The 12,859-nt window shown below is 36.1% G+C and overlaps 2 protein-coding genes across 5 annotated transcripts; both read left to right on the forward strand.

Annotated features, from left to right (window-relative positions):
- Positions 1-257: 257 nt before the first annotated feature.
- Positions 258-8,956, forward strand: LOC129288220 (sister chromatid cohesion protein PDS5 homolog E). Of its 4 annotated transcripts, XM_054924720.1 has the most exons (15): positions 258-332; positions 507-679; positions 1,412-1,615; positions 1,762-1,943; positions 2,701-2,827; positions 2,911-3,108; positions 3,826-3,885; positions 4,263-5,486; positions 5,596-5,685; positions 6,297-6,370; positions 7,200-7,251; positions 7,816-7,902; positions 7,994-8,040; positions 8,675-8,745; positions 8,818-8,956. In XM_054924720.1, exons 2-15 carry the CDS (start codon positions 578-580, stop codon positions 8,925-8,927), a joined length of 2,628 nt encoding a protein of 875 aa, XP_054780695.1. In that variant the 5' UTR covers positions 258-332; positions 507-577; the 3' UTR covers positions 8,928-8,956. The 4 variants fall into 4 exon arrangements, with proteins under 4 accessions (XP_054780695.1, XP_054780696.1, XP_054780694.1 ...); XM_054924719.1 differs by having other exon boundaries at positions 287-679; XM_054924721.1 differs by lacking the exons at positions 8,675-8,745; positions 8,818-8,956 and adding an exon at positions 8,334-8,660 and having other exon boundaries at positions 283-679.
- Positions 8,934-10,603, forward strand: LOC129289280 (uncharacterized). Its single transcript, XM_054926057.1, has 2 exons — positions 8,934-8,955; positions 9,009-10,603. The coding sequence occupies exons 1-2, from the start codon at positions 8,934-8,936 to the stop codon at positions 10,601-10,603; spliced, it is 1,617 nt and encodes a 538-aa protein (XP_054782032.1).
- Positions 10,604-12,859: the final 2,256 nt, after the last annotated feature.

The raw sequence follows: 12,859 nt of genomic DNA on the forward strand, positions 1-12,859 counted from the left end.
ATAGATACTTAGGATTTTACCCACTTGTAGTTTTATTTCAATATAAATTTGTTTTATGGAAAAAAAAATAAGGCATTGACAAAAGAAGTTAACGTTTTTGTCTCAAACTCAGTCACCAACTTAATCGTTAATACAGTGAAGGGGAAGAATTTTTTCTGTCAGGAAAAAAAGGTGGTGCGTGACCGCAAGCATTCAAACCATGAGGATAAAATGGTAATTGTCGCAAACGCAAGTCTTACGCTCAAAAACAGAGGCATTAAAGCGCCAATGAGACTATCCTCAAAGAAAGAAGCTTTTCATGGTATTCTAGTCCGAGAAAACTACCCAAAGTAGTATGTATTAGCGGATTCAAGACCCGAAAATTTTCTTTTTTTCTTGATTATGATAAAATGGGTGAAATCTGGAACCGGTTATATTGGAAGTGTCTGCTTGCATGTTCAACACCTTGCCAGATATCACTGACTTTGTTGTGCTGTGTTGTTTGCATTTGCTTGGTGTTTGGCTAGGGTTATAAATATACGGCCCTCACTTTCAACGCAAATGTGGTTGAGTTTCTAGGTTTCTGAGCTGGAAATCAATGGCTCCTTCTGACAATGAAGTGCTTCAAACTCTTGTGGATGTTGGGGATAGCCTTCTCAATCATCTCTCTTCCACTGATCAGCTTCTCGCTCTTCTTGATGTGATTTCCTCAATTCCCTTTCTTCTGCATATCTTCATTTTATTTTTATTCTTCGGGAATTTCATTGTTGTGATGAATTGAGTTGATCATGAATTTATTTGAGTTGGTGTTCATTTCCTGCTACGTTCTGTTGCTGTTCAGGGTTTAAGATTGATGGTGGAGATGTATGGTTTTCCTTACCCTTTTCTTCTTTCTACAATAATTTTACGTGATAGATTGTGTTTTTTGATGCTTTCCTTGCAATTTTTCCTTTGGGGTCTACGGGAGACTTCGGTAGGAGTCTAATTGGGGAGGGGGATGAGCAAGTGGGAAAACAAACCCCCATGTCGAGCCAAGGGTCTTGAGGCTGATACTTGGCATATCTAATAGGTTGGCACACGCAAATTCTGCATCTGAATGGAGCATTTTCAAATTGAAGTTCTGTGGTTTTCTTAAGTTTCTTTTTTCGTTGAATGATTCTCATTGTGGTCTATTGCTTCTTTCAGTTGCTTCAGGGTAGTGATTGATAAATGATACTATGCGAAGCTGATGCTCTTTAGATTTTTGATGTTATAGTAAATATCCTTTTGTAAATTTTTTTGCATTATATGTAAGCGTGTGTCTTTAGGTTGGTGCATGAGCTCTTGGTTTTGCAGGCACTGCATCTTTCTTGTTAAAAGAATTCCTGTGACAATCCTTCCCAACCCAGCGTGACTCTGACTTGATTCTCTTGTGTGGTTTTATAACTTTCAGAAACTTGAGAATTTATTATCAACTTTGGACCAAGAACCAGATGAGGCAGTGAAAGAAGCGATTCTACCATCAATGAAGGCATTGATTTCCAGTGAACTTTTGAGGCATTCAGACGAGCATGTTAAGATTTCCGTTACATCTTGCATCGCTGAGATTACTAGAATAACAGCACCAGATTCCCCTTATGATGATGAACAGATGAAGGTAATGATATTTATTTTATAAATCAAACATGCCATGTTTCTGTCAAACCATGTTAAGAAACTTTATATTGCATTTTCTTTATGATTTTTCCATTTATTTTCTTCCTGGGACTATACAAAGATAGAACTACATTTTGTGGTGAACAGGAAATTTTCATGCTCACCGTCAAAGCTTTTGAAAAGTTGTCTGATGTACCAAGCCATGGTTATGAAAAGGCACTTTTAATAGTTGATAATGTTGCAAGGGTCAGATCGTGCCTGCTGATGATGGACCTCGAGTGTGACGACTTGATCATTCAAATGTTTCAGATTTTCCTAAGAGTTATTAGGTTGGAGCCATGTCATCACATTTGTGTTGTCTGTTTTTTCATATTCAAGTCATATTTGGATATGAAAATCATAAAATTTGCTAACAAACAATATATATTTTGGTTTTCACAAGGTGGTGCTAATTAAATATATCAATTGTGGGGAAGATTGAAATTTAGAACTTTGATTTATAACCTTTGTTCTATCACAACTATTATTTTATTTTATTTTTTATTAGTTGTATCACAGTTAGTTTTGGTACACTTTTGAATTCATCAAATTGATTTTTAGTCAGAGATAACGTTTTGATGCCTCCAGTTGTGATTTGTTCTTTTTTATACCATGGATAAGTTGTACAGCATCTGAAGTAAATTGCTGCACCCAACTTCATTTACACTCTATTGTCATTGACATTGTTGACATATAAAGTTTACAAGGCAGTTTGTTAAAGAACTAAAATATATTTTGATGTTGAAATTAGGACCTGATTTTTAAATACTGTATATAATCTTTGAGAAAATAGTTGAGAGATGCTTCTTAAGGTTTAAATGCCTTTGATGAATTTTTTGTGCTGGGCATCACCTATGAAGTGGTGCAACCGAGAGAGTTGAGGGTGTCTCTGCATTTACTCTCTGGCATTGATTAGTAAAGTTTTTGGGATGTTGTTATTGTAACAAGTACTAATGCAAAACTAGCTTGCTTTTTTCCTTTTTCTAAGTATCTTCACACACTTTTATATGAACTAATGGTTTGTGGTTTTTCTTGCTCAATTTCAAGCCCAAACCACCCTGAGGTTGTGACCTTTGCGATCGAAGCAATAATGACAATGGTCTTGAATGAGAGTGAAGAAATTTCCACTGATCTTCTTAGTCCAATATTAGATAGCCTGAGAAAGGAAAATCAGGTAACTACTGGCTTTGCACTATGTCAATTTTTTCTCATCTCCTTTCTTTAAACTTTGTTAATTTCCTTTATTCATTTTCCTAGACAAATTCACCTATCTCTTGGTCATTGGCGGAGAAAGTTATTGCCAATTGTGCTGATAAGCTTCAGGCCTATCTTATGAGAGCAGTGCAGTCCACAGGCAGACCTCTGGATGCTTTTGCTGAAATAGTAGCTTCTATTTGCCAGAGAGGATCTGAAACTCTTCAGTGCAATCATTCTAATGATCCTAGAAACCCATTGGTGTGTTCTACTTGTCTTATGCAATACCCTATCCAATTAACTGGTATAACTAGTTTTTTTATATTCTTGCTTAATCTTACTTTTGCTGCGTGATATGGGAAACGATGTGACCACTTTAATTCTGATACTTTCTGTGAAACTTTCACCGTCACTGTAGATTCAGTTAGTTTATTTACAATCCCCTTTAGATCAAATTAGATTTAGGGATAGATCTTTGGTTCATAAATTAATATGGTGAAAGCCAAGGGTTCTGACCACAGTGTGAAAGGCACAACCAATTTTAAAAATACATGACATAGGTCAACAATAATGCACAACCAATTTAAAAATACATGACATAGGTCAACAGTAATGCATAGTCAGCCTTTTATTACTTATTTTTGTCTGGGTAATCAAGTTAAAATGTTAGATCCTTGTTGGGAAGGATTGACTCTCTAGTGAGCAACTAATTTTGATGAGGGGAAAGAATTGCAACAACAGATTGAGTGAGAAGTCCATGTATTGATCTTGTTATTTTGGAGTATAATGACCCTAATGCCTTGTGTGCTCTGTCATTTTCATATTGTTAATCAATATTCTGTAACAAGAGGACCTTACATGGTTTCACAATCCATGCTCCACATAAGCTCTGTGTTTCCTAACAAACAGCTATTTCAAGATGGTTTGAGGCTTTAATCTAGATGTAAATTAGGATTGGTTGTGGTGCAATGCTTCCAGGTTCAGGAAGATGAAAACGAGCTTTCTGTATGCAAAGGTTCAGATAAGCAATCCTGTGATGTAATTATCTTTTATATCTCCCTGCAAGTTATTATTTTTTTTTTCTTTTCTATTGCAATTGATAACTTAATGAGAATGTCAAGTTATATGTGTTGATCATGAGCCTATCCTGCATAAGTTTTATTGTTATTCTTTTGGATTGGCATTCTTCCTTTCTTACTTATGTCCCCTTTGTTTCCTTTGTATTGTTATTAGTTTTTAATATAGTTTAAGTTTTTTTTTAATTTTGAATTAGCTAAGTTAGTGGAATTGATTGGTAGTCTTGTTTCCTACTTCTCTTTATATGCTTGCCTTCTTTTATCACAATGATAATGAGCATTCAGTTATTCCACTGAATATCTAAAATATTCAAGCATCTTTATTCATGGGTAATTAAGGACCCGGAACCAGATATTGCTTGTGCAAGACAAGCTGAGACTATTGATGACGCCAAGCTGAACAAAAGAAATCCCAATTCTACTGCGGACAGTGAAATCATCAAAAAGAAAGCTGCAAATAGGCAACCTCATTCTGATCTCACTAAGAATGAGAAAAGAAACAACGCAAAAACCAATTTAGAAAATGGAAATTCGCAGTCAGTTGAAAAATCTAGTTCAGAAGCTGAGCTTGATGTTATGCCAAAGAAAAGGGGTTATAAACCTAATTCTTTAACAGATACAGAAGAAGGCTATGATCACTCTCAGATTTGTATGGACAGCAAATCCACAAAAGCTGTTCAATTCCAAAAGGCTGGCGACAGTGGCTGTTATTTACCACCTTCTGAGAGCCCTGCTTCCAGAAAAAATAATTTGCAGTTGGAGTCTGAAAATGTGGGTGAAGTTTTTCAAGCTAAAGTTGAGAAAACCATGAAACCCAAAAAGGCTCATGATAGAGGTACCGGTCTTCCACGTTCTAAAAACTCTGCATCCCAAAAGGATAAGTTGTTTCTGGAGCCTAAAATTGCTGGTGAACTTTCTCAATGTAAAACCAAGAAGAAATCCACAAAAACATCTCGAGTCAGAAAGGCTTGTGATGGTGATATTGAGCTTTCACCTCCTGCAAACCATAATTTGCTAAAGGATAATGTTCTGAAGAAATTTGAAAATAAAGGCTGTGAGGATCTAGTGTCTCAACATGGAACTGATAAGAATATTGATGCTGCTCACCCTTCAACAAATCAGAGCACTCCTGACAGTAGCCGTCGCAAAAGGGGTCGACCAAGAAAAAATAGCAATAATCAAGGTGCTAACCTGAGGTTTGTATCAACAACTGAGGAAGACCATTTGACTGCACTGCATGAGGATATTCCTTTGGAACCTGCTAGTCTGAGGTTGGAAAAGGATCGTGAAGTAATGAAAGATGCTGAAGTGAAAAATCGGGCACCTCTGAGGAAAATCAAAGTTGCTTCTAAGACTGATGAGAATACTGCTGTGGTTACTGAATCAATAGCTGGTGAGATGAGAGGTAAAACTTGTGAAGATGAGGAGAAAGCCACGCCAGTGGTGAATATAGAGACAACGAATGTAGAGGAGGATCAGGCCTTAACTCAAACAAATGTTAAGAAAAGGAGGAAGCTCGATGCTCTGCCTAATAAAGATGTCAATGATTTCTGTACTGTTAAGGTAAGGCCAACTGTCCTGGTAGTATCTGCTTGAACAAAATAGATATTATTACTAGTAAAATCTCTCTGTGTCTTTTTGGGACAAATATTTTGACCTATTTTATAAGCAGCTAACTGATTCTGTGGCTAAGAAACTCACTGGAGTTGAAGAAACCCCTCAAACAAGACCAAGGAGGAAGAGAACTGCTGGAAGTGTTGAGGTATGTGTTACTTAGGCTTCGTTTGAAATCACATTTCAAAGTTCAAACGTGATTACCATTTTGGAAAATCGTTTTTGAAACGTGACTTTGGAACATACACCTAAAAGGTTTATTCAAACAGAGGTATTGAAGTTTCAACCCTTTGCATCAAAAACTTGAGATGTCATTGTCTTCAGCATTTTTTATGACAGTACCTGGTATTCTTTAAAAGGTGACACTCTGAAAAATGATGATTGTGTTAATTGTACCTGTGAGTTGATATGTCTTGTAACTACTAACGGAGGAATATTGTTGTTGCCTTCACGTTATTGCTTGATGGATGAGAGAGAGAAAAATGCGTTTTATTGTTTTAAATCATCCATGCGTTGCCCATTGTCAAAATTTATGCCTTTAGGGACTGCCATTTTGTTTGAGTGATAATGTTAAAATTAACAAGATTTGACATGGAAGCTTTATGTTGATGACTTCTAATTAAAACTCCTTTGCATCAGAAGCTTTTTGTGGTGTTCATCCATTGGAACCTGTCCCTTCTCAAGTTAATTATTTCTTGACATATGCTTTTTTTTTTTTCCAAATTTCTCAATGTATTCTTTCTTTTACTTTTTCTTCAGGCTGCTGAAATGCGTGACTGCAATGAACTTTCAGTTGGTAGCAGGATCAAGGTCTGGTGGCCAAAGGATAAGAGGTAAGTGTCCCCGTGGAGCTATTGCACAATCCATTTCATCTGCTACCAATGTTTTGACTTGATATGCTTTAATGCTTGACGAAATTTCATTCCATGAAATGCAAGAACTCTTATTATTTTGCTGAGGTGTCTGACTGCAATGAAGGTCCTTAATTAACTTGTTTTGGGGCCTGTAGACCTGAATTGATTTCTTTTTTGGCTTTGTTTGTTTATCAACTATGATTTCTTCCACAACATTGTGGGAGGATGGAAAAAATTCAAAATCTAAATGTGAAGAGCATAATGTAGGCCTAGCTGCATTGTACCAAATGATGTTGTACCTCCATATTTCTGAACTATCCATGACATAGGTCAACAAAAATATTTCGAGGAAACAATGTTATGCATTGTACTCAGCAAGTCATGATGCATGCAAAATCAGGTTACTACATGCATGCCCCCCAAATTATATTCTTTAATCTTAATATAATAAAATCTATTTATCATTTAGTATATTCTTAAATCATTTATAATTTACTTCTCCGTAATTTATAACCAAATTATTCAGAAAAAGTTCCTTTCTTCTTATTATATCAATGTTCTTTTATAGTGAACAAAAAAAAAAAAGAATGACCAAAAAGTCAAATGAAAGAAATTTTGTGAAACGAAAAACAGAAAATGAAGATTATATTATTAATTATTCTTGAAGAAGAAGACATAAAATTGCTAAGTATTGGATTGGCTAATGAATATACTTTCTTTGCCTCAATCAATCCATTGATCTAGACCTTTTCAAGGACCAGCTGGATGTTTATCCCGTATATGTTGAGCTACCATTTTTTTTTTTCAGGTTTTATGAAGGTGTTGTTGATTCTTATGACTCTGCCAAAGGAAAGCACAAGGTGAGATAGATTTGACTGATCCTATTTTATCTGTCTAGATCATCACGCCTATTTGAACCTTCATCTATTTTCTTAATTCCTGATAGAACTTTTTGAAACAATGCTTCATTTTGATTTGTACTTATCATGCAAGGAGGTTATCATTCATTTCCAGACTTTGCAATAGTACAAATTTGCTTGAACTTTTACTTGAGTTTCCATGATTCTATGGGCTTTGAGCCTAAAGTTTCCTTGCACTGGATTGACACACACAAAACTTATCTTTTCCAAGTTAGATGTATGAAGTGTTGGAATTTATATATTCATCAAGATTCAAGAGTTATGAAGAATTCAATTCTTGCAAGTTAAGAAAATATTTCGTTATAACATACACAAAGTAAAGAGCATGTGTCTTTGTCTAACATTGAGGAATTTTTGCTCTCCCTATCTGGTCAACAATATTTAACTTGCCCCAGTTGTATACCTGAGCATTTTTGGCAGTGACTCCGAAAGTGTGAAACAACCTAGTGAACTATGAATTTTTTTTTTTTTTGCCCTTTTATGTTTCTAATGCCTTTTCAATAGATTTTATATGTTGATGGTGACGTGGAAGTATTAAACCTCAAAAAACAACGGTGGGAGCTTATTACGGATCATGTCCCCCTTGATGCAGTGAGTGTCAAATATGGATGCTTATTTCATTTTCGTCCTGTAACACCCATGTCATAGATTTCTCTTATGCCTACTGATCTTCTGCTGCCAGGATCAAGAAATTGATCTCCAACAGATTGAGCCAGTGACATCAGATATGTAAGTATAATTTATCTGGGGAACATTAATGCAGAATATTACTGGTATTACTGTTTTCAACTCAAGCTAGCCAGTCAAACCCTCAATTAGTGCTGATATGTGATTGTGAGAGAAACACCCTGACCATGCAAATATTGTCTTTGGCCCTTGTTGGTTCCAGGATCTAAGTAATTGCTTAGAAGTTAAAATATTTGAACATGGCGTTACTTTTTATAAAGAGTAACTGGTTGTTGATATTGCTTTGAACCCATTGTCATTATTGGCATGATCGTGGTCTGGTCTGCTTGATATAGGACCTACATGCTGCTCAATATGATTTGCTTCAGCAAGATGCTGTATGTGGCTGAGGTCTCAAATCTAGGGATACAACTAGATTTCAACGCTCACAAATTTTCAAACGGATCTTTTCTTGAAAGAGAATAGGAATATTTGTTGTAAGCACCATGAATAATGTAGTTGTAAGGTAGAAAAACATGTATTGGTGTTCTTATCAGTCACTTGGTTTAAATATAGTTGCTCCGTTGATGGCATTAATTAATGATGCAGCCTTTGTTTATTTTTTGTTTGAATCTCCTGGCTAATAAGTTTAAATATTCTGTTAAGCTTATGCTTTTAAGTTGTTCATGATGCGTAGAGATGATACAAGAAAAGGAAATTCAGCATCCGGGTCAGCCAAAGGAGCGAAAACAATTGTCGCAGGACTAGGTTGGTGTGTAATAGAAGATTTAAGTGTGTTTTCTTTGAGCCTTTTATTGAAATCTTCTAATGAATGAGTAGGGGTAGAGCATCTGCTAGAATCTCCAAATCGGCTTCTGCAAAATCTGCTGGAAAATCTAAGCATGATTCCGCAGTTGATGAACCCATTGAGGCTGATGAATCTGCAGTAAAGAAGGATGAGCAAGACTCAGCTGGGAAGTCAAAAACCAAAAGATTGAAGATTCTTTCTGATAAGAAGACCAAACCCAAAGATAATTCTGCAATTGATGAACCCATTTTGGCTGATGAATCTGCAATTGATCAACCTAGAACTAAGAATGAGCAAGACACAGCTGCGAAGTCGAAAACCAAAAGATCAAAGATTCTTTCTGATAAGAAAAACATCGAATCCAAGGATAATTCTGCACTTGATGAAGCCACTCAAGTTGATGACACTGAAGTTGATCCACCTAGAACTAAGAATGAGCAAGGCTCAGCTGGGAAGTCAAAAACCAAAAGATCGAAGATTCTTTCTGATAAGAAAAAGATCGAACTAAGGGATAATTCTGCACTTGATGAACCCATTGAAGCTGATGACTCTGCAGTTGATCCGCCTAGAACTAAGAACGAGCAAGGCTTAACTAGGAAGTCTAAAACCACAAGATCAAAGATTCTCTCTGATAAGGAAAAGATCAAACCTAGGGATGATTCTACACTTGATGAACCCATTAAAGCTGATGACTCTGTAGTTGATCCGCCTAGAACTAAGGATGAGCAAGACTCAGCTGGGAAGTCAAAAACCAGAAGATCGAAAATTCTTTCTGATAAGAAAAAGATTGAACCTAAAGATAATTCTGCACTTGACGAACCCATTGATGCTGATGACTCTGCAGTTGACCCACCTAGGACTAATAATGAACAAGACTCAGCTGGGAAGTCAAAAACCAAAAGATTGAAAATTCTCTGTGACAAGAGAAAGATCGAACCAAGGGACACTTCTGCACTTGATGAACCCATTGAAGCTGGTGAATCTGCACTTGACCCAGCTAGGACTAATAATGAACTAGACTCAACTGGGAAGTCAAAAACCACAAGATTGAAGATTCTCTCTGATAGGAAAAAGATCAAACCTAGAGATAATTCTGCACTTGATGAACCCATTTTGGTTGACGGCTCTGAAGTTGATCTGTCAAGAACTAAGAATGGGCAAGACTCAGCTAGGAAGTTTAAAACCAGGAGATCGAAGATTCTTTCTGACAAGAAAAAGATTGGACCTAAAGATAATTCTTCACTTGATGAACCCATTGTGGCTGATGAATCTGCAGTTGATCCACCTATAACTGATAATGAGCAAGACTCGGCTGGGAAGTCGACAACCAAAAGATTGACGATAGTTTCTGACAAGAAACAGTTCAAACCTAGGGATGATTCTCCACTTGATGAACCCATCGAAGCTGATGAATCTGCAGTCGATCCACCTGCAACTAATAAGGAACAAGAATCAGCTGGGAAGCCTAACACCAGAAGACCGAAGATTCTTTCTGATAAGAAAAAGATTGAAACCATTGTGGCTGATGAACCTGCAGTTGATCCACCTAGAACTGATAATGAACAAGACTCAGCTGGGAAGTCAAAACCCAAAAGATTGACGATAGTTTCTGATAAGAAACAGATCAAACCTAGGGATGATTCTCCACTTGATGAACCCATTGAAGCTGATGAATCTGCAGTTGATCCTCCTAGAACTAATAATGAACAAGAATCATCTGGAAAGTCTAGAACCAAAAGATTGAAGATTGTTTCCGGTATGAAAAAGATTGAACCTGAGACTGATAATGTGCAGAAGTCAAAATTGCGGAAGGCTTGAATCTTGTTCTAGGAAATGCATCAAGAAGATGAGCAAAGGTGCGAAGAAATATTACCATTCTTTAATCTCATGCAGTGAAATTGTGCAGGGAGCTTCTAATTTTGGCTTTATCAGTTTAATGGTTTATCAAGTCATGTTTCAAATTTTCATTTTTTTTTTTTGGTTATTACTGTTACATGTACTTAGGTCCTTCCTGAGCAAATGAAAGGGCTGTTGTTTCATATTTAATCTCAAAACTGGACTCTTGGTTTTGCATCCTAGCTTTTGAACATGTTATTATATATATATATATACACATACATCTATTAATGAAGGGTCCAAAACTATTTACTACAATGGTGAAGGGTGCATGTTTCAAGTGAGGGGGGGGGGGAACTGTAATAGTTGTCACTTTAACTCTTTCTTTCATCTGCTTAACTTATGATGAGCGGTTTAGTTCTTGAAGAGAAGTGAATTGGACAAGTTTATCAAGTAAAATGGAATAGAGTAAATAACTACCTAATGTCTTCTATCTTGAATCAATCAAGATTTTCAAACAATGTCATATATTCTAGAAATTTAATAAGTTTTAATTTTATGAAGTTTTATATATGAGAAAAAGAATCCAGTCAACATTCCATTGACTGTGATATCTTCCTCCTGAAGTCCTTTGACAACTATAAAATTTAGAAACGTGACACTTGTCAAACTCCTAATTTGTCTTTTACTCTTTCCTCCATTAATGCATCGATATTAACTCTCTCTCTTTGTAACTTGTTTACTTTTGTTAATATACATTTGATCTTTTTCTAAAAGATGAAATATTAATAATTTTAATTTAATAGCATATTTATAATTATCACTATCATACTACTGTGGCTTATTGGGAGAATCTTTTTCATGGTCAAGCGTATGACTTGTAATAGATAAGAGGATGTTATTATTCAGTGTAGGTGGCCAAATAGTAAGGTGCAACTTGCCTTTAAATTGGAGATCAAGCATCACAGTTAAGCTTCTAAATCCGATGGGTCACCATCACCTAAATAAATGTCAACAAGAGTTAGATAGCCTCAAGCATCAACTAAATGTCTGACAGGAGTTAGATAGACTTTAGAGAGAGAGAGAGAGAGAGCGTTGAAGGCTTCAAGCTGTGGAGAACAGTAGTAGCGGTGTATTTTGAATGATGAATGAGGATGAAACTCCTTCAAATGTTTGGTTTTATGGCAAAGTGATGTGAAGCCAAGCACAGGGACCATACGACAAGAAGCAGATCACGAAAGATTTGGCCAATGTTTAAGTGCAAAATCATCCAACTCTGTTTATTATTAAGAAACACAGAATTTATGCCAGTGAAAAACCGAAATGAAAAGAGTATCAGATTGAAGTACTCAGTCTTCAATCTCACTAGGATTAAACCATGTTCCATGTTTCAAAGAAACTTATCAGCAAAATCTGAATATGAGGATTTGAATCCACCTCTTTATACAATGTCTTTTTACCAATATGAGTAATATTTATCAAGGTATTAAAAATAAGACTAATTATTAAATCAATCATTGAAGAGTTAAATGATTAAAACAAAAATTAAGTTGCAGTCATTTTATTGAACCGACTTAAAATCTTACCTATTTAACTGACGGAATTGACCTTGTGAGTGCTTTTGGAGTTATTTTACCGAAATGGGCTGAGTGAAAGAAGTGGAGCCCGGGACGGGAAAGAAAATGCAACTGAGGGAGACCGGGACGCAGTATAATTAGTTGAAATGTTGAATGCTGATTGGTTGAATATGTGGGTATGGGAAGAGAGACCACTCCATATGGATAAAACGGAGAGTTCATTGGGCTCCTCACAGCTCTGCGTTAGCTGGCCCTCTGTTTGCTTGTTCTCCTAAAAGTGACAGTTTTCATATCTTCCTTTACGCTTTTCACCGACCTCCGACCCCACCTCTCTCTTTTTAATTTATGCACGCCCGATCTTTTTTCATTTGGATCATTGTGGTCATCATAGATTAATTTTTATTGATTACTGACGCTATGATTAGTTGGAGGAAAAGTAAGGACAAGACCTAAGGATTATAGGAATCACCCTCCCTTCCCTCCAATTTTTTCTATCTAAACAAGGGAAAGGAAAATTTTATTCCACTACAACGGCATAGACTCTTCCTAGCTAATAAATTAGCTATGTATGTAAAAGGGTTGGAATTCGAACTTTTGGTCACTTGTCTAAGTGATCAGAATTCCTGACATCCACCCTAACTTAAGTTGGTATTTATAATTT

The sequence above is a fragment of the Prosopis cineraria genome, unplaced genomic scaffold, assembly GCF_029017545.1.
Source record: "Prosopis cineraria cultivar Desert tree isolate PC_DT_omini unplaced genomic scaffold, ASM2901754v1 PC12, whole genome shotgun sequence".
Classification (NCBI taxonomy): Eukaryota; Viridiplantae; Streptophyta; class Magnoliopsida; order Fabales; family Fabaceae; genus Prosopis; species Prosopis cineraria.

Excerpts from the sequence above, each read along its gene's own strand:
- LOC129288220 (XM_054924720.1), top strand. The coding sequence starts at position 578 with ATGGCTCCTTCTGACAATGAAGTGCTTCAAACTCTTGTGGATGTTGGG. Across the intron at positions 3,886-4,262 it reads CAGATAAGCAATCCTGTGAT|GACCCGGAACCAGATATTGC; the intron begins GTAATTATCTTT and ends TGGGTAATTAAG. Across the intron at positions 8,041-8,674 it reads GAGCCAGTGACATCAGATAT|AGATGATACAAGAAAAGGAA; the intron begins GTAAGTATAATT and ends CATGATGCGTAG.
- LOC129289280 (XM_054926057.1), top strand. The coding sequence starts at position 8,934 with ATGAGCAAGACTCAGCTGGGAA. Across the intron at positions 8,956-9,008 it reads GAGCAAGACTCAGCTGGGAA|ATAATTCTGCAATTGATGAA; the intron begins GTCAAAAACCAA and ends CCAAACCCAAAG.